Source organism: Populus alba, chromosome 3 (assembly GCF_005239225.2).
Source record: "Populus alba chromosome 3, ASM523922v2, whole genome shotgun sequence".
NCBI lineage: Eukaryota > Viridiplantae > Streptophyta > Magnoliopsida > Malpighiales > Salicaceae > Populus > Populus alba.
The window spans coordinates 12260723-12282749 of NC_133286.1; the positions used below are offsets into that span (position 1 = coordinate 12260723).

Sequence of the window (22027 nt, forward strand, 5' to 3'; positions counted from 1 at the left end):
AAATCATATTTGAGTAAAAAAAACCAGACATACAGAACGAAATATAAGCATCAACAATCTCCTAGTTGAAGTTCTTCCTCTATGATTGAAAACGCTTAAGTATTGATGCCACAATATCTCATCCTATAAAGCGCCAAATTTTGATATGATTAAAAAAAACCCAAGACTATTTTAGTTAATTCAACTCTTCTCAATATCATCTCTCAATTAGTCTTTATCCATGTCTCTAAATAGAAATCTCCATGGATATTCCATTTAACTGCCTGCACCATGTCCGAGTGCATAGAAAATTACCTAAACCTCCAGTTAGCAGGGAAACAACAATGCTAATCTCTCATCCTCATCTCACCTAATTATGTTTTTTCCCTTGTAATAAAATAAATAAAGACCAAAAAGGGTTTTATTTTACCAGAGGACGCAGATTATATTGAGAGACAGAAAAAATATAATTTGCTTAGGAGGAGAAAATATGCAGAATAAAGAGGTTTTTTAAAAGAAAGAGAGAGGCTTATTGAAGAAAATGGAGAACAGCAGTGGTGGCAGCAGCGATTACAGTAACAGTAGGATTGTAGTGACAAATGAGAAAAAGCCTATGCAAGGAATCAAAATAGAGAATCCCTTTACTTTCAAAGTACTTCAAGTATTTACTGGCTTTGGTTTTGGCTGTGGTATTGGTATTGGTCAAGGCATGCCTATAAATATGGGTACACTCCCTGTTGCTCGTTTTTCATCTCTCAAAGTTCCATTCTTTATACTTGCCTATTGCATGATGGTTTTTTTTGGTGGGTTGTTTAAACCCAAGAATGTTGAAGAAACCCATGAGAAATCTATCCCTAAAACTCCATGTAAATTATCGTTTTATGTTTCTTTCTTTCTTTTCTTTTGTTTCAAAATGTGTGATTTTTGTTTGGTTGATTGGAAAATGTGGGAACGAGGAGAAGTTTTGTGTTTGACTTTTTTTATTGAGTGGGAAGAAGCATTTGTGTTTAGTGTTCCTATTAATTAATGTGACTGCGTTTTGCTTACAGTATTTATATCAGTGGTTTGTGTTTGTTTATTGGTGTTCTATGTTCCAATTAAGATAAGAATTTGAAAGCTTTGGTTTTTTGAAGAGTCAGGTTAATCTTTTGTGCATGTTTCATTTTGTTGAGTTGCAATTGGATGTTTCGATGATAGTCCTTTTCTTCTGGTTGCATTTGTCAGTGCCTTCTATTGCCTGCAATAAAAGATGTTACTACATCGAAGGTAAAGAAAGAAAAAATAGGAAAGAAAAGAGTTTAATCACCACAGATAACCGTTTGGAATTTTGAACTGATCCAAAACAATTCCTTTTGGAATTGTCAAGTCCCAGTACATGTTCTTGTTGACCATAGTCCTTGAATTCAAAGTGTTGTTTTCTTTGATCATCCTGTAAATGTCAATTAATGAAGTCAGCCACTACCTACCTGTACATGATTTGTGATCGTAATCTTAAGTAATTTCACATGGATAATTGTTAGACTTTGGGGTCAAAGTTGATTCCAATAGGCACAAAATGTTGTTTTTTTTTAATAGGTGATACCATTTCTAAGGACATCTCTGAATCTTTTCAACATGTTATTTGGTTGTTAACTTGCCAATTGTGATTTGAACTATATCCTAGGTGCATTGCCAATGGTGGGCCAAGTAATGAGTGCAACTAGAGGCGCAACTGATGCCTTTTCTGGAATTACCAGGCATGTAAATACTGCAGTAAGTCGAATGTTCATTCCTATCAATGCATATTATTAATGTTTTTTCATATGGTTTGGCAAGTTAAATTGATCTGATCCCCCAATTCTCATGTCTCATTCTACAGCTTTGGAAGCTGGGAGCTAAGAACATTCAAGCAGGCGTTGGATGTGGAGTTGGTTTCGGCCATGGCTTTGGAATTGGTATGCCATGTGCTATGTCTTCTGAAGAAGCAGTCAGTGCTTAATATTACTGCAATATTTTTCGCTTTGACAATGTGGACTCTTACCAGACACTTATTCTGGCTTGCCATTGTATTAGCATGCGTGACATTTGTCTAGCTGGCTGATACAGGAAATGATGATGGATTTCACCTAATTGTTTTGTTTGTCTCTGCTTTTGGACTGCTTGGACATGAATTTATTGTGATCTAGAAAGATTTACTAGAATACACTCACACACACACACACAACTTTTTGAGGATTCTTCTGATTGTTCCTCCTTTTGCTCTACCTAGGTTGTTATCCAAAGCTTTGAGCATTTTCATGTTTTTATTTGAATTTCAGTATAATGCTTTGTCCTGGAAACACAACTTAGTTCCCTTTGATATTTTTGGGCTTATTATCCTAAATATCAAGACTTCAGTTGGAATATCTTACATTTCCAGAATTTTGAAATGAATCATAATGGATATGTTTAAAAATTGGTCTTGTGATAGGTTTGCTAGCCTATTTAAATATGTTGTTCTCACCAAGCCCCTTTCACCTTATCATTATCCACACATTTGATAGCTGAAAACAAAAATTTTATATGTCAGGTCTTGCTGTGAAACCTGGGGCAGTGCAGAAGATGCAAGCTTGTTTTCTAGTATGTAATTATAATATCTCACAGCATAAATACATCATACATTCAAATATACATGCACAAACTTTATTTCAAGTTCACAACTTGTTTATCTGAAATTTGGATGCCAAATTTCTCAGGAAGTATTGATGAAGATGATGACAAAACTTGGAATAGCACCTAATTTATCAATTGGTCAAGGTGCCCTTCCAATGTCTTTGCAAAGTGGCGTGAGCATGTTGACTGAATCTTCAATCCAAAACCCATTGGGAAATATTACTCAGTTAGCAAGAAAACTCCCAGATCAAACATCTCAAAGTCTGTATGGATATGGAAATGTTAGTTCACATTCAAGTTCTGAAAGTTCCACTTCAAAAGGCAGTGATACTTCTTTTGGTAGCCGAACAGAGAAGGTGATTAGCAGTTTTCTCCAAAATCCTATTCTGAAAGAAGATGGCACTGACATAAATGAATTGGTAAGTATGATTAATATATTTTTATCTCGTGCTTGATTAATAGATGAGTGATGCAATTTGTCCCTCGGGTGTTTCAATTGGCTGGTCCTTGGACATCAGCTTGGGGCCATAGGTTTCCTTTTCTGTTAAGGAAAAGGGTATTAGGAAGCGTAATGTTAGAAAGCCAGTAGTTCCATTTGTTTCAATTTTGGAGGTAATTGCTTTCATTAGTGATATTTTATTGCTATATTTAGAATATGATTCAGTTGCTTAGGTCGATCCTCTATGGCCAAAACCATTTCCATTTTGATAATGGAGAATAAAATTCCCTTTAGAGGATAAAAACACCAATTGAACTATGAAGTAGACAGGTTCATTTTTTCAGTTCAAAACAAGAATATGAGTAGCTTTTGTCAGAATCTGTCTTTATATAGAATTGAAGGAAAAAATTTAAAGCTAAGAGTTAGTGTTCTGTGCTTCTATCGTGTCCAATGATTTGACCTACTTCAAATCTGAAAACTGTTGGAACTTATCTCTGGAATCTGTATGTATGGTGCATAATATTTGCTTTTAAGCTGTTGGTGTAAGTTGTGAGTGCACAAATACAAATAATTACACAGTCCTTTGGGGGGGACAATTGAAGGAAGCACTGTTTTTAGATCCTCAAAATTTGGCACTTCAGTTTTACACATTTTCAACTGAAAGTTCCCTGTCATAAACATAACAAACCTAATTTCACTTGACTTGAGATGATAATATCATGGCCTGAAGTATTACAATTTTCTATCTGATTCATGGATCATATGTCTACAGGCTGGACGATTGCGGTCAGAAAACAACATGCTTCAAATGGTAAACTTACATGCTGATCAGTATTTCCCTATGCATCATGAAGCTATTCTATCAACTTGATGCTGTTTCTGTGAAAATTTGCATTGGTGATTTGGAATTCTGGTAGAATGCAATGGCTTTTAATATGAAGTTTCTTTCCCCCCTTTCAAGGATAGTTTTTAATGAATCATCCAATGTAGTAACAAATCATAACTGGAGTTCCTAAATTTGCTTGAATTGGTTCACTCTTTACATACATCACATATGACTATTATAGGATGCAAACTCTTCCACTAGTTAACAACTCTTTAGTTTAATATCTTTACATAAATTTGTTAAATGTTCTAGCAAGTTAAATCTATCCTGTTCAGGTGTTGAGACACCAGCAAATCATTGAAGAGCTAATGGAGGAGAATCAAAAGCTTCGTCAGATACTTGTGGAAGACCTAAAAATACCACCCAACAAGCTCCAGGCCAGTCACTCAACTATAAATAAATCTCCTTGCACTGATTGCTTTGAGTGCCGAAGAAGACAGAGAAAAAAGTAGATGAAGATGACTAAATTTCTCATATTCTTGATCATTAAGATCTCGATGAATGCCCCTTTTGAGCTATTTGGATGTTCTGCCCCAGATTCAAATGCAATTTTGAAGGACCATTCTCAGGAGGCATCAATTCTATACAAAGAGGGGATATGAGATTGTATAGGTAGATGCAGGTATTCTTGCAAATAATTGATTAAAGTTCATCTATCCAAAGGCTTGAAGAGTTTCTGAGCCAGAAGGTAATCTAACCATTCATTGACCTACATTTACTTTTTCAACTCTCTACATATATTCATTAAGCTTCAACCTTTTTAAAAAAGATTTGTTTTTTTAGTCGACGGACTGAAATTTTCATTTTTAATAATGCTTGTCTTTGCTGTTAAATCTAACTTGTGCGGCTTTGAGTTCTCATAGGTGAACATGTCAACTTTTGGTTTTGGTCTATATCTGCACCTAGAGACCTTGTTGTTTTGATGACTGTAATTGGTAGGGCACGTTTTGCATATTTTTCCCTGAACAAATGAATGCTATGAATATACCAAAAAAATAGAAAAAGGAAAAAAGGAAAAGGAACAAATATCTTTAAGCTTTTGGCTGCAAAACAGTTTTACAGGCTGTAATTGGAAGTCAATAACTTTAGGACAGCAAAAGCAGGTGTAGCTGCCCAACCGGATTGAAAATATCTAACCCAACTCATTTTAAGAAACATGCCAAGACCAAGAAAGAGTTAACTGAGGTTAAAAAAAATATTCTAACCCGGTTATTTTGCAATTGGAAACGCTCTGTATAGCTGGTGGCGTGCAGATTAATGACAGAAAAAGATGGTGATGAGGCATATTCAGGCCATTATAATAAAATGGATTTTGTGACCTGGACATGCCATGTCAGCATGCGTTGCGACATGTTTCCGTTTTTGTATTTCTACAAACTAGCTCGAGAACATCTTCATTCACCACGTCTAAATGTAGGGTTAAGTTGTGCAGGACAAAAATGATAGCTGCAACAGAGAACTCTTCTTTTTTTAGTGTTTGCAGTAAAAAGATTTGGTGTTCATTTACTAGTCTCAAGAAAATGACATGAAAATTGTGTTGTTTTGTGTGGTGAAGTAAGATGAAGTATCATAGGACTCAGAACTTAACTGTCAATAGTAACTAGCCAGTCAACCTGACTCAGTTAAGTTTGTGGGTTTTGACTTTGAGGTGGAGTTTTCTCGAAGAATGCATGCTTTGGCACCATACCTTTGGTGGATAAAAAGGTGAAGAAAGGTTTTCATGACTGTTACTCAAGCAGTCCTTTGAAGTGGAATCCAAGGCATTTTTTTGTGATTTTTTTATGTGAAACAGTGCCTTCTGAGTATGTGGCATGAGATTCCAGTTTCTTCTTACAAACGGAATTTATTCTCTATTCCCTACATGTATATAGTGGAACGAATAATAATAGCATCAGAGGTCACCATGTTAAACAGTTTGATTTGATAGCCGATTCCCATAACATGATATTTTAGAATTTATTATTTATATATATTTTTTTGTTATTTTAAGAGATAGTTTTGATAATTAATAAAAATATTATAACTTTTGCATATCTTTAATTCTCCTTCTTCTTTTTTTTTTTTTTTTTTTTCTCAAAAGCTTTCTTCTCTTTTTTAGCTTTTTTTTGTTTTAAAAGCTTCTTTCTTTTTTTACTTTAATTCTTATGATTTATGGTCCCGTATTAGAAGTTCTGAACTGTGACTAATTACTCCATTTGTTTTTCAAATTTACCTAACTACGTGATTAGTTAGTGTTGTATCTACTTTAATTAAGCATCCATGAATACTTAATGTGAGAGGAAGCATCGTGGGTGTCTTTGAGATGCGAACAGCATGATACAAAAGGAATATTGAAACACAGGGAGTGAAGTGAATGGTGGTGCCTTCATCTCATAATATGCCCGGCCGTGTTCTGGAGCGGTTTTGTATCAAGACTAGTTTTTGAGGTTCAGAATGTTAAAGCACTGAAAAATCTCCCCTCCCCTCCCCTCGCTCTCACCACACATCTTTATCTTTGTGGGAGCGGTGGCTAACACACCATGTGAAGGTCACTTTCTTACACGTTCATTTGTTTCATGACAGCCCCACCGCACCAGCCATCGTCGTCTTCTGCTCCCATCACTATTCGAATTGGCCATACTTGAAAGAAAAGTCCGTAGGATATCTCGCCATTTCCAAAAGACGTTGACCTTATCTTTCGTCCACATAAATTCTACCTCAACAGCTAGCACCTCAAACTTTTCCTCTCCACTCCTTCCCCGCCACCTCCAGCCACACTTGTTCTTCACTAGCATCCATCTACTCGCATCAAGCACCCACCTAACTTTCTCTACTTTACCGTTAGTTGTAAAGCATGTTTAATGTCATAATCAGGCTCGGTTGATAAGTAAAATAGGATTAAAATTTATGCCATAAATGATCATTTAACAATGGCTCTCCACTGATTTACATTGATCAGAAGAGTGTCTTTTCTTGCTTGCTAGGGTAACCGTACATGAATTCTTGCTTTCAGAATCAAACCAATCTCCTTTATAGTTCAGATATCAAGAAGTTTGAAGTCTTGCAAGTAAAATATCAGGAAACGGGCAGGCATAATACGAAGACGATCAAGAACAAGATCTTTATTCAGCTGAAGCCAAAATGCTTCTACACAAGAGCTGCAACACAATTAATTAAATCTCTAAAACATTCAAAAACAAATGCAGGTCATCGAAGAATCATCCAGAAGAAACAAGAAAAGCAAAGTTAAAAGACAAAAAGAATACACAGATAACATCATGATCATAATCTACATCAAGCTAAGCTCTTACATGAAATGTTGTAACTAAACAAACAGAAATGCTACTCCTCCAAGCAATGCCGACAAGGCCATTCTATTTCCATGAACAAAAGCTCCATTTCCTGCTGGCGGCACAGCTGGAGCTGGTGTTGCAGGAGCCGGTGGTGAAGGTGCAGGAGCCCGTGGTGAAGGTGCAGGAGCCTGTGGTGAAGTTGCAGGAGCCGGTGGTGCAGGTGGGCTTGAACTTGGGCCAGGGCTCATTGCTGAAGGAGGTGTGGACATCATTGGTGGAGGTGACGAGACTGGGGAGGGTGTCATGGCAGGTGGTGGAGTGGGTGTATTTGTTGGGGGTGCAGCACTGCTAGATGGTGGGGTTGAGACACTTGTTGGTGGCATTGTTGGTGGTAATGATATTGGGCCTTGAGCAATGGAGGTGGCTATGAGAGCTAGCATTAGGGTTAGCATGAGCATGGCACGTGAGAAAGCCATGACTCTTACGAGTATAGGGTGTGAAATGAATTGGGGTTTGAGAGAGCTAAAGAGTAGAGAGACGTTTTATGTGCAGGTGCACAAGAAGGAGGAGTGTCGAGGTTGATATATAGATTGCTAGGACAGAGAGTTTGGAGATTACATTAGGATGCGGTCCTATAACCTATGAGTGCGTGGATGTTTCATGCAACAGGACACAGTGGCTAACACGTGACTTGTGCAGTGGAACCCTATCTTTATCCCAAAAAAATAAGCTGCAGTCTTTCCACTTTCAATGACTCATATTGATCCGGTTACTGGAAGACTTACAGTTAGTTTTCTTGTATCACTAGGTCCGGTGCACGTGATTCGTTGGGAGCAAGATTAAAAGCCAATTATTGCATAAAATTTGTGCGACAACAAGTGTGAGTGTTGTTATTTTTTTTATACACGTGATAAAATATTTGAAATGATAATAAATAACTTATCAGTATATTAGATTAAATTAATCAATCCCCATATGTATTAATAAATATGAAAAAAAAAAGTGTGTGGTTTATTTGACTTAGTGGGCCAAGAACGTACTGGTCACCCCGTTTAAACATAATCTGGTTTAAAAAAATTCATTTTGCCTTCGTTTTAACATCTACCTAGCTAAGCTTAAATATTAAACAACAACATGATGTTAAATAACTAAATAATAAAAAATAAATATAGGAAAGTGAAATGAAAAAATGGTGATACATTGTAATGACTTGGATGTACAACCCTTGCGTGCAAGTCTACAGAGCTTGGGTGCGGGCTTATAGACCTGCTCGCTTGGGTCTGCAACCAAGCGCACAGGCCAATCCCTATCTCCAAGGACTGAACAAACTCCACGCCAGGTGTGTGCAGCCCGGGGCTGCGGTCAGGTATGCGGGTCTAGCCTCGCGCCCAGGGCTTGACAGCTCTGGTGTTAGATGTTTGTATCCAAGTTTTTATATTTTTCAGTAAAAAAAATTTATGGTTTTTTTGATAGCAATAATAATTTTTAAAATTTTTTTATTAATGATAATAACAACAACAATAATAGTGATATTAATTCTTTAGTTTTACCATACAAATCAAGTCTATTTTTTCTTTTCAATATTTATAATATTTCTACAAATTTATAAATTATTATAAGAATAATATTAATTATAATCAAAATTATAATATTTTTAATATTAATAATATTAATTATAATAAAAATCATTATATTTATATCACAATAATAATATTCTTAATATTAATACTTTTAATTAATTATTAACTATTAACTATGATAATAACAACAACAATAATAATAATTTTATTTTTATTTTTCTTCTTTATAGGGTTTGTAGACCCAACCGTACGAGTCTCTAACCCCTAAGAGGGTTTGCAGAACCTAGATGTAGGTCAAAAAAAGACCCTGGTAAGCAGGTCTATAGCCAGCGTGTAGGTCTGTAAACTCAGGAGAACGAGTCTACAACCTTATCATGCTTCACTAAACAAATTTGCTATTCTTCACAACGAGGTTGGCAGCCAAGCGCCTATGATCTGCAACCTCATCATACCTCATCAAATAGTACAATTCACAGTGAAATTTCTCATAATCTATAATAGTTTACTCTACAATACCAAACAATACAATTCATATTAAAAGCAATCATGATCTAAAGTAATTTGCTCCAAAGTAAAACACTGATTGTTTATAGTTATCGTTAATATGCGAGAAAAGTAATGTGTATCCATAGCAAGGAACATTTTATGGTACTAGGTGGAGACCCAAATAATCTCATAGGGTTAAAACGACAGAAACGGCTCTGTCTGGGCTGCTTAATTATAATTATTTGAACAAATTTACTGTATCATCACTAGCTATAATCTAACCCTCCGATTCAATATCTTGAATTCAATCAGAGCCGACACGATACATCGGATGAGAGGAAAGCAAGTTTGGGTGTTCTATGATTCGAAGAGTCGTAATCCAGGCTGATGGATACTTCGTTGTCAATGGCTGCAAGCTGGCTGGTTCCAGGTTGTTTGAAAACACCATCTCGATGGGATACAACGACGAAGTCTCACTGGAAATTTATATTAGATACACTTAAATCAAACATATTAATATACGTTTACTTCTTCGCCTATACTGCCTCAATGGAAACGAATCTGGCAATTTTTTATAATTGAAAAGTGGAAAGCCGGTCATTCTCTCTTTTCTATCACCTTAATTGAAACGTAACCACCTTAATAACGAGTTTTTTTTAATTTAATTTTAATTTTAATTTCATAATCAAGAAAACAACAAGATACAACTTATTTCTTTTGTTCATTTTTACTAAACTTAGCATGAACTTAACAGAACAAATTGTTCAACGGCTATGGATGATCCTCCAACAGTAAATTTCAAAGCAGTAGAACAACATGATGTGGAGACCATCCTGTAATGAATGATCTATAAATCAAAATTTGTAAATATATCCAGGGTCATCATTTTCTATTCAATTTGATTTTTATATAAAAAAAAAATAATCAAACTAAATTTTTTTTAAAAAAATAAAAAACTGCATCTGGTTCAAACCGATCAGTTTGGTTCAGTTTTTTTTTTAGAGTAAAAACCGGTTCAAACAATTTGACTCGGTTTTTTTTGTTATGGATTGGTTTGGCTCGGTTTTTTCTGGTTTAGGTTTGGTTTGGTTTTTTCAGTTTCAGGGTTATAAAACCAAAACTAAACCGAATCAATTAGTTTTTTGAAAATTTTAATCGGTTTTTTTTCATGGTTCGGTTTTATCGGTTATTTTTTTTTAGTTTTCTCGGTTTTATCGGTTTTTCAGTTTTTTTGCTCACCTCTATATTAGACTAATCAACAAAAATATTTAGTTCATCATCACAAAAATATATTAAATAAAAAATATTCAATAAAAAACTTAGAATTTAAACATGTTAAAACTATAATAATGTAAAAATATAACTAATGGTAAACATAGTTTTAGCACAAAAATAATAATAAAACTTTAGCATATATACTAAATATATAATCAAACTTGCAATTAATATCAATTCAAAGCTCTAGCGTGTAGTGGCGGCCAGCCCCTGCAAGGAAAATTTTCGTAGCCCCTCCTTTATATAAAATAATATAAATTTTATTGAAAAAAAATTTGGCCCTCGTTATGTAATAATAAAAAAACATTAAAATGATGAAGAGTACATAAAAATTAGAAAAATTCAAGTTTTAAATTCTTTTTTTACCTTTTTTTTTATAGTGAGTTTTGAAAGATAAGGGTTGAAGGATTAAAAAAATAACAATTTTTAATACCTTTATCAACATTTAATTAGCCACTATAAATCAAGAATTAAATATATAAAAAAACAAAAGTTATTTAAGAAGAAAAAATGAAGGGCTATCCCACATTAATTTCTTATTTATTTATAATTTATTTAAATGAACATATCCTCCAACAGTAAATTCCATTCAGCGCAACATCAAGAAGGGAATTAAAGTCTGATATAGAGAAGATGTTTACATCTACACGAGGAGGGTGAGGGATCCATAAGACAAGTGCCACGAACATCATACATTAACTATTGAGCAAGAAAGGCAGGATCATGGAAGGATGGAACAAGAAACTCGATATCAGACAGCAGGTCGTTCTTGTGCTTCTCCATACTTCTCCTCCTCGTTTTTGTTTTCGATTGGAATTTATTGCTGGTGGATAATAGCATGGCTTTCCAATTCTGCAATTATTGTTTGTGTATTCTCATTTCTGGTTTTGTATTGTGTATAGATCGTTATCGTTTTCTTGGAAAAAAGAACTTGGCGAGGAATTTTTATTTTTCGAGGAGCTAGCAGCTAGGTTCCAAGGTCTTGTGTTCTGTTGACCCCTCCTCTGTTTCATGTCCTAAACACCTCAACACGTCTCATGGCTTGATCTGCATGCTACGAACTTGTTCTCCAATATCACAGGACATGCACCTTAACAAATATGTTGCAACTTTCCACTAACTAAAAGGATGCTCTCTCTATACTTTGCCTAAAAGTTTATTTCCCTGATCAGACCTGGATGTTATTCCTCACTAAGGATTTTCGGTTGGTTGCAAGATTAGCCATGTCTCGCGCTCTCCAGAAGGAAGTTTAAGCGAGCCTTGTTGTCTGCAAAGAAAATCCGATATGAGCTGTGCTTGGTATTGAAAGGAAGGAAGGCAGAAGAATGAGAGCCTATCGAGCTCTCTTAGAAATGAACTGCCTGTTTTCTCCTGTAATCCACAAACCAATGGCAGAAACCTAACATCATCAGTTCTGCCAAATCTGTATAAATGGAGACAGTTGAGAAACAGTGAATTCCATCATCCTCGGTGCTCACTGGAACAATTTAATCGGGGGCACAGAGACAAAAATACCTGACGTCCTACTACATCAGTGTACTCGTCTTGCAGAAAAAAGGCACCACGAACCTATCTCTATCAAAATTTTACAGAAACATGCCTTCGTGCCCATTATTTAAGACAAATAATTTACTGTTTCAATAACCCTATCCTTTGACTTTGTTCTTGGTTAACTCGTGTTGTAAAAGCTTCGTGGCGCCATACCTGATTTTCATCTCTGCTCACTTAGAAGTGGTTGAGATGGAGGAACTGCAAAACAAATGAAGAGCATAGATCATGTATGGAAGGGGAAAGAAATTATCATAGAGTGACGTGGGAATGGGGACAGGACATACATGCATGCACGCATGTGTGAGAGAGAGGCATGCGTGTATGTATGTACGTATATGTGAGAGAGAGAGAGAGAGAGAGAGAGAGAGAGAGAGTACAGCTACAGATAGAATTGAAATATTGATAAACAGTGAAGGAATAAGAATTATAGAAGCAATGCGAAAACGATATTATCAGTATATCACTTGTAGTCAAATTAACATGTTCTTCATTCCCAAACTAGTTGTTGTCAGCTGCAAAAAGAACTTCCACCATACAATTTTGGAATGAACTGTCTGTAGGGTTGATGTGATTCTAAACGAATTTTAGTAACAGACATCACCATATATTCTAGCCCTCCCACTTCCCCCCTTTCTTGCTCTTACCACTCCAGATTAATCTCTTCTTCACATGACCATCAGTAGGCTGGTGGACATTGTGAACCATATAAAAACACACAATATTTTCTTCCAGTTCAGAGGTATTCTGCAACTAGAATGGAAATTTTATTGCCATATAAATTTTACTGGAAAATAACTTGCTGCTGCCCCTAACTATGAAATTTACTAGTTTCTATCCTTTTATCTTAAATTTTCAATTACCAATAAGATTAATGCAGATTTCATATTCTCTCTCAGGATACATAATCCATAGATATATGTCCTATAAAAGTTAAACAATGGTACATGTGTGACTTTGTCAGTGTGTGTGCATGCAGGATTATCTCAGCCAGTTCATGGCATTACCTTCAGAACTTTGCAGTCCACTGGTTGAACGCATCAATTTACTAGTTTTATCATTAATTTCGGCGACAACCTGACATGATAAGAGAAGCCCCGCGATGAGAGCACTGAGCATCAGCATCACAAAAACTGTATTCCATCCTTTAGTTGAAAGAAACCCAGTGAGAAGAGGACCAAGAGCTGCACCAATTGATCCAGTACCATCAATAATGGCAGTGACTGTTGCCAATGCTCGAGAATCCCCTCTAAGAGAACTGTGAGTACCAAGGTCAGCAGATACTGCAGTTGTGATAAGTGCATATGGCCCATTTATGAACAAGCCAGCAATCATCATGAGTACAATGTTCATAGTCTGCGAGAAACTCCCATATATGCGGTACAAAAGCATAGAAGGAATTGCAGCATACATGAAACTGGCTGCTGTAATAGCCCGAGCTCTAAGTTTATCAGATATATGGCCAGCAAGAATTCCACCAACAATGCCCCCTACATCAAACAGGGTTGAGAGATTTCCAGCTGACTTCACAGACATATATTCTCCACCAATTTCTGCAGTTAAGAAAATTGAACTATTACCTCTACAAAACAGGATAATCTAGCAAGGATTTCTAACAACTGCAAAAACTTGGTATGAAAAATTTATGTGTTCACAAATAAACATCGCCAATTACTGCAAGTGCTCTTTTCCAATAACAATATCCATGCACAGATTATGCCTGATCTCATTTGATCTTACAAGGATTTCTTGATTCATCTACTTGCCTAAAGCCTAGCCTCATGCTCTGCTTCTTAATATTAGTGCGAAGTGGCAAAACAGCTCTATATCGAGGCTGCATGACCATTCTCAAAATGCCTGCACGGAAGTACTAAGAATTGTTTTTTTTTTTTTAGTCAATACAATTGTACCAGCATTTGCAGCGTTTATATATGTCTTTTTTATGGTCTTGGTTTCTAGAGAAAAATTACACTCCATATAACACATTCATTACAAAAAGTATTTGTGTTATTTAAAAAAACAACAGATAACGATTTTAGGACAAATTGTTGCAATAATTGACAATAAAATTACTATTTCAAACTTGCAACTGGAAATTTGAAACTATCTTGTATGATGGTCCTCTAAAGACAATGCCTGGCCCCGAGCCTTAACTGTTGTCGGAAAGGTCCTCAACATTCACTAATAAGCATGTCTAATAGATTAGTAAGTGAAACTCGTCCAAAAGCAGATGATACATTAGAATTTAAAATGTCAACAGGAAGCACAATACAACATCGTTTTCAATTTAAACTTTGATGTCAAAACTGTAGTTAAATGAAGATGAAATGATGACCACAACTCTTACCTAATGCTCCAACAAGAATTAATAAAGAACCAATCAAAACTTTGTTTCAGCAAATAAAAAGTGCATGTCATAGCAGCGGAGAATGAATTAAATAGATGAGTTACAAATTCTTCACATGATCCATCAAACGAAATTGTTTCAAAGAGGTGACAACTGCCCAACCTACAGTCAAAAATATATTCCAGGCTTCCGGAATTCTTTTGATGGCCTCCATTTGTAAGACTAACACTGTCTTTTTTTTCTTTTTTTAATAAATCACATCAAGTGAAAGCTGCAAATGGGGGAGATGTCATTTGAGCAAAAAGGAGATAACCAATTACTTAATCTGTTGAAAAATACAATAGGAGCTAGCTGACTCCACTTAGTAAAATCAAGTGCACCAACGAGATCTTAGCCCACTGTAAGAAACCTTCTATGCTAGCATGATCCTGATTAATTGCAGAAAATTAGTGAATCCCTACAACTGGCAATTCCTTTTTGTATTGCTAATCAATATTCAAAACAACATGGCACAAACCAACATATCTAATTTAAGAAGGCTAGCTATCGATGAAATTACAAAATTCTAATAGCAGAAATTGAGGGCAGAAATACCTGTCTGGCTCAAATAAAAGGGCAACCAATACAAAAATGTGTAAGCCACTAGCTTGGCGAAGAACAGGCAAAATGCAAATGATAGCACTCCTGGTATCATGCAAGCTTCGAGAAGCCCAACGCTTCTCCTAACCCCAGACACTTCTCTTATGGGAGCATTCTTCCCCTTTTCCACAATACCTTCGCTCTGTGCCTGAGATTCTACATCGCGGGGTACTGCCTCGGCCCTTGCTGCCGGGACATTTGGACAAGGAAATCCAACATCCTCAGGATAGGGAGCTAAAAACAAGAAAACCAATACCCCTGCTAGTGCAATAAACATCCCCGGAGCAATAAAAGACCATCCCCAACCATATTCCAAAACACTTGCTGCAAGAAGAGAGCCAGTAATATTCCCAACTGAAGTATGTGCATTCCAAATACCCATTATTAACCCTCTCTTCCTTTTCCCGAACCAATTACCAATTACAGCCACCACAGAAGGCCAACCTGTGGCTTGAAACAACCCAGCAACCATTTGCATAACCAAATAAAACCCGAAAACATGAATGTTCCAAAAGTATCCCATACCGAATAACCCCGCAAAAATTCCACTACCAATCATCCCAGAAGACAAAAACAACCTCAAATCCAATGTATCACCTAAATGACCAGCACCATACATTCCCAAGGAATAACAAGCAAGAAATGCAACATCAATCAATCCCAATTTCTTTGTCCCGCCTTTCCCATTAAATGGCTCCCAACCTGTATATTCAGACTTATATTTGTTTTTACCCAAGATTTCATCTTTAAGAAAGACACTTCCAATTGGCCAAGGGTACACATTTAAGGCCTTATCAGGTTCAGGATCCAGTACACTCTTCACTATGCTACTGGGTTTTCTTGATGCATGGTAACTAGTATATGCAATGAAAGTAATCAACAAAACCATGTACCTATAAGTCTTAAGACTCCAATCTTTGCCTCTTATTTTCCTTATAAGCCAAACCCCAGGTGGGATATTCCTCGCTGTGTCTAAATTGTTAGCCATATCTAAAACAACATGCAAGATTATCAAGCCAGTAAACCAAGAAAGAAAATATAAACTAGCTACTGTCACATTCTTCGAGAAAGAAGACAGGTATTTCCATGTATGGAAGCAATGGTATTTTACAAGAAACAGAGTCAAATCCTCAGCCTCCTAGCAAGTATTAAGATTCCGCTATGTTTTTATAGCAATGAATGATTGAGAGGAACCTAATTCACTAGAAAAACCAGCCAATTTTTCAAGAAATTGTAGCTTCCAGCAATAATTAATCTTCAGCTGTTGAGTTCTTTGAGTTTGAAAGTCGAGAGAGAAAGAAGAGACTGGAGCGCGTGTATTAGAGAAGAGAGGGTTTCCTTAAGTTTTGCTTTCGGAGGTGGGAGGGGGGGTATGTGAGAGATGAGAGGGGAAGAGAGAATGGCGGGAGAGAGGACAGGGTGTAAAGGGCAACGGAGGGTACGTGGCGGGATCTGGGAATTTGAACTGGAATAATACGTGCTTAGGTGCCACGCAGTCAACGGTGATGACAGTGAGAGGGAGGGGGAGAGAGTAATACAAAGCGGTTGTGACAGTGGGAATGATACAAAGCGGTTATGCTTACGCATGGACTTTTCGTGTTTCCACGTGGCATGTGGTCCTTCGCTAAAGTAGGATGTGTCCGGCCTTAAAAAATCCAAATGTAATATTTCCACGAATATCTTTAAAAAATAGGTTAAAAAAATCAGTATTTCACTGTGAACCAACATAAATGGAGTGTTTAGTTGGGTGTGCAATCGTTTTTTCATTAAATTTTTTAAAAAATTATTTTTTTATATTGTTTTTATCTTTTTAACATGATAATATCAAAAATAATTTTAAAAAATATATTATTTTAATATATTTATTAACAAAAAAATATATTAAAAAACAATTGTTAATACATTCTCAATCACCTTTACAATTCAACGTGGATTGAAAATTAGAATAGTAAAATAGTTATTTTACTCTTCTAAAACAAAAGTCATCTAATTAGCTATTAAAAGTAAAAATGTTATTTTTTATCAGATTTATTTGTTATTATTATATTAACCGGGGGACAAAGCAATTATTTTAACATTTTAGATGCACTGTAAAATAACCTGGATATTCTTTAAAACTTTGGTTTGTGGGCTTTATAGCTTGAAATAATCATATTATCCTTAAAAGCAAAAAATAAATGATAACTATGGCTTTTTTTGTATTTTCTTCTTGATGTTTTAGTAATAATCAATTTGAATAAATGTCAATTAAATCTCTTAAAAAAATATAATTAAAAATAAATAAATTTTTGTGGTGCTTATTGTGAGGTGCTCACGCGCTTATTGAGCAAAGCGTGTGACATCTCTCAGTCATCAAACACCACCTTCCATGGCAACGTTGAAAGCATTGTGTTGTTTCATTCTAGGTGGTCAAGCGCATGTGCACAGTAGAGTAGAGCTTAAGCTCTAATAGATTTTTCTTTTATTTCCCTCTTTTTTCTTTTTCTCTTCACCTTGGATTTCATGTCAGTCCTTCTAAAAATAAATTGTACCGTGTCTGTTTATATTTATATCAATCGTAGTCACCATTTCTTTTATTGTTATTTTTTTTATTTAAAATATTTTTTTTCAATTTCATATTCAATTTGGTTCTTATTTTTTGATTAATATTTTTCATCATTCTTTTGATTTATTTTTTTAATTTCATCTATCAACAATTTATTTCATTTAATTGTTTTTTATCTAATCTAGTCCTTGTTATTTTGATTTTTTCTTTTATTCTTTTTTTCTTTATTTTTTTTATTGCTATTTATTTTTTATCCTGTTTTGATTTATTTTTTCTTCAATTCAATTCTTAATCATTTGGTTTAAATTTTTTATATCAAATTTGATCCCTATTCTTTTGATTTTTTTTATCTCTTTACTAATTGATTTTTTTTCAATTTCATCCCTTGCATATTATTTTAAAATTATTTTTACAGTGAATTTGATCTTCATTATTTTTATTGATGTTTATTTTATTTTAGGTCATTTTTTATTTTTTTTATCAATTTCATCCCTCAATAATTTTCATGAAAAATTTTGCTTCTTGCTTCTTTTTTTACATTTCCATGGGGTTATTCTCAGCCCATAACTAGATCATGCTTCTTTAAAGTTGACATGTGTTGATCGTTATTTTTTTTAAGTCATTTAATAAAAACAAATTAAATTTCACCCTTAAACATCTAATTTTGTTGAAACTAGTCTTTGCGTTTTTTTTTTTTTTTTTTTACTTCCTTTTATGTGGGTTATTCCAATAACATTGACTATGATCTTTTATTTTCTTTGTTTTTTAAATTATTTTCTTCTAGTTTCATCACTAAGCATTTTTCATTAAAAATTTTGCTTTGTTGTTTTTTTTTTTTTTAGTTTTCCTTCTCACTAATATCATTCATTTTTTATTCTCGCTATTTTTACTCTTTATCATTTTACTAAATTAATCACAAGAGGATCCCTAATCATACAGGGGGGATGCATTGTAGGAAAATATCAGGCCAGAATCTAAGCCCAGCATCCAAGCTCACACCAAGCCCAAGATTAGTCGTGAAAAATCCACGATCCTTTTGAAGTATCATCGTCTTCATCAGCAGTCAGCTTACAAACGGCTGATTAAAATGCGACATGTTTCCTTCTGGATTGATTCATTTCAAGGGACTTTAAATGTTGATTTTGAGTGCTTCTCTGATCCATCATTTTCTAGTGCTGCTGTCTTCATGAGGGAAATAATTACCAGTTCTGATATCTGAGATTCCATGGTTTATTTTCCTTCTTACTGGCTCTCCAACGTTGCTGGAATCTTGTGGGATATGTCTTTCTTTAAGAATAAAAAAACCTTGCGTTAAGCAACAAATTTGTGCCTTATTTCTTGTCTCGGCGACCTTGACATCCGTTTTGCAAGCGTCTAAATGCCGATGCTTGAAGTGGCAGAATTAGGTAAATCTCTGGGCTTGCCAATCAATGTCCAGTGAAATTGTGAAACCGAGTGGTTAGAAGTAGCCCCAGCAATCCAAGGGGTGGGTCCATGTCTAGAAGTGCAAGTGCATTCCCTCTTTAAATTTCAGATCATAGTGGAATTTTCCAACTTTAAATTTGATTAGGAGAACTAGTTTTTTTTATGATTTTTTTAGTTTCCACTATAGTATGAACTAGCACGCCATGTTGCGAGTTACATAGTTTTTTTTTTAATGCATAAACAAATATTTTAAGGCTGTTAATATATTTTCTAGTAGAAAAAAATTTAAATTATGCATGAATTGACTTAATATAACCTAGTTGATTTTACAGGTATAGACATATAGTTTGACTCAAAAGGAATTTAAAACGGTATTTAAAAAAAAATATCTAGACAATAACATATTGAATCAATTTAAATTAACACGGGATAACCTATCAAATTCAAGACCTAGGTCATGAGATTGGGATGACTTTTTAGGAAGTAAATATATTACAAACTCCAATTTACAATCAACTCAATATTAAATGATGAATTTTTTTTAAAAAAAAAGCTTAACTAAAAAAAAATGACCAAAGTCAACTTGAGATAACCAATCAAACTTGTAATCGAGGTCTTTAACTCAAGATTACCTCATAGAAAGTAAATCAACACAAATTATAAAGCTTAATTCTTAATCAATCCAATATTGAATGATGCAATTTAAAAAGATAGCTTGGGCTGCAATTTAAAAAAATAGCTCGGGCTAACCAAGTTAACCCATAAAGTTCGTGGCTGGATTATAAAACTAAAATAATCTTATAGAAAATAAATTATAAAGTTTAGTTTTCAAGCAATCGTTGAATGATAAAATAAGATAAAAAAAATCAATTTAAAAAAATGACAAAAAAACTTGGATTAACCTGGTTAACCTACCAAACTCACAACTTGGTTTATGATATTGAGATAATCTTATATATATAAAAAAAAAATGAATTTTAATCCCTAGTAACCCTAATAGATAAAATTTAATTTTTTTAAAAAAAACATATCATTAGTCTAATAAACAATGATCTATGAGAAGGGAAATGTTGATTTCTTCGTCTCAGTTAGTTGTTGTTAATGTTAATAACATGTTTTTATACGGGTCAAAGTTGTAAAGTTAATCCTAACATATGAAAGTTATCTGATTACTTAAAAAAAATTCATTTTTCAAACTATTTTCACCCATAAAAATTAATAAACACAGTAAAAACCTTCTCATACCACCTGCCAATTCTTAAAATATCTTAAATCAACCAAAAAGCTTGAATAAATAAATAAATCAAAATGAAACTCGATATCTTTTTTCATATATGTTTAGAAAAAAAAAACTCACCACCATCAAATATATCTCATAAAATAAATGTGGAGGTGTAACTTATACAACACGTTTGATTCATTTTTTACTTTTATATATCCAAGCATTTCCATGAAATATAATTTCCATCCATGGATTTAAATGCATTAAATTCAACATAATTGTTTTATGAAGATTCAATGGTTGTAAAAAAATAAAAAACAATCCAATGCTTTTTTTAAAAAAAGATAAGATGACACAAAAATACATGAAAGGATAACAAAAAGAATAGGAAATAAAGAAAAAAAAATACACCAAAGACATATTGGAGTTTTGATGGAAGCACTCCTGGGACTATCAAAAAAATTTTGACAAGACAAATCCATAAATATCAGAAAAAGCCAAGTTTGAAGTTGACAGTGAAGACACATGCACCATCTAAAGGCGGTGACATGCTAACTCATTAGTGCGTGTATCACATGTGTCAACCATCAAAATTAGTTCTATTAGCGCTTTTATCACGCATGCTAAACACAAACAAAAATAAACTAGTTGATAGGTTGCGTATACAAGACTTGTGTGTCTCAAGTAATTGTGCTATAGTGAGAAATAAGTTTGCAGTTATGCTATTTTAGGTATATTTTTTATCCACTGTGCTATTTTAAAAAAATCATAAACAACTTGAACTCGAAGAATAATGCTTTCCGATCTAATAAGACTGATTCATGAGTTTTTTTTTTTGGAAAAATAAATATTTTCTTTGTTATTTTTTTAGTATTGATATTTTTTCTATGTAAAAGGTTGGAATAACATTTTGATATATAAAAACTAAATATTCTACATGTCTCTCTATAATTAGAATTTTGTTAGTCTTTAAAAGTTTAACTTTTAACAAACCCTTAAATAATATGAACATCATAATTGCTATCATTGATGTTACTAAGTGCTTGTTTGGTAATACAGCACATGATACTTCTTAAAATATTTATATTGATTTTTAAATGTATTAAAATAATATATAAATTTAGATTTTTTTTCTCATTTTTTATATCAACACCATGCACACAAATTTCATATATTAAAATACACTAAAATAATGAGAAATTTACAATAATGAATTTGATTATAAAAAAGGAAGGAAACTCTCTTGAAGCGCTCTTCACATGCATGAATCATCTGATTAACAATCAGATATGGATCTTATTTTGGATAAAAAGATATTAATATGAGTTTAAAAACTTTAATTTTATGAAATTTTAACTTGATCTAACTTAATAAAAAATATCTACCCGAACTCAAAAGCTTTAATTGTATAATGTATAAATTTAACTTATTTGATTTGATGAAGAAAAGACTTTTGATCATTTGCTTCACTAGCTCGATTCAAATGAAGGACATGATTTTGATCCTTTATTTCCTTAATAAACTTGATTTATTTTGAGAGAGTTTTCTAGTATTTTGCATGGTCTTTAGTCTTTGCCTTCTATTTTATTTTTGTTCCTTTCTTCTTCTTCTTCTTTAATTTGGTGGTTTTGATGTCTTTTAATCATGTGCTTTCAAATATTCTACATTTAAAGTGCATTTTAGAAATATTGATATGTAAATTATTTAACATACTCTTAGTTAGAGGGGTAATAAAGTAAAAAGCAAGAGCCAT

General features: G+C 33.9%; 2 protein-coding genes across 7 annotated transcripts; one reads left to right on the forward strand and one right to left on the reverse strand.

The window, feature by feature from the left end:
- The first annotated feature begins 482 nt into the window (after positions 1 to 482).
- On the forward strand, positions 483 to 4768 carry LOC118062855 (uncharacterized). 4 transcript variants are annotated; one of them, XM_035076714.2, is made up of 7 exons: positions 483 to 704; positions 1643 to 1731; positions 1838 to 1913; positions 2528 to 2577; positions 2694 to 3029; positions 3822 to 3860; positions 4211 to 4768. In XM_035076714.2, exons 1-7 carry the CDS (start codon positions 521 to 523, stop codon positions 4385 to 4387), a joined length of 951 nt encoding a protein of 316 aa, XP_034932605.1. In that variant the 5' UTR covers positions 483 to 520; the 3' UTR covers positions 4388 to 4768. The 4 variants fall into 4 exon arrangements, with proteins under 4 accessions (XP_034932605.1, XP_034932606.1, XP_034932607.1 ...); XM_073407927.1 differs by lacking the exon at positions 483 to 704 and adding an exon at positions 745 to 845; XM_035076715.2 differs by lacking the exon at positions 2528 to 2577 and having other exon boundaries at positions 1643 to 1715.
- A 6364-nt stretch (positions 4769 to 11132) lies between these two features.
- On the reverse strand, positions 11133 to 16565 carry LOC118062875 (putative glycerol-3-phosphate transporter 4). 3 transcript variants are annotated; one of them, XM_035076740.2, is made up of 4 exons: positions 15038 to 16565; positions 13104 to 13649; positions 12253 to 12297; positions 11133 to 11815 (listed from the first exon to the last, which is right to left on the reverse strand). In XM_035076740.2, the coding sequence occupies exons 1-3, from the start codon at positions 16068 to 16070 to the stop codon at positions 12260 to 12262; spliced, it is 1617 nt and encodes a 538-aa protein (XP_034932631.1). In that variant the 5' UTR covers positions 16071 to 16565; the 3' UTR covers positions 11133 to 11815; positions 12253 to 12259. The 3 variants fall into 3 exon arrangements, with proteins under 3 accessions (XP_034932631.1, XP_034932630.1, XP_034932629.1); XM_035076739.2 differs by lacking the exon at positions 11133 to 11815 and adding an exon at positions 11861 to 11919; XM_035076738.2 differs by lacking the exon at positions 11133 to 11815 and having other exon boundaries at positions 11861 to 12297; positions 15038 to 16562.
- Positions 16566 to 22027: the final 5462 nt, after the last annotated feature.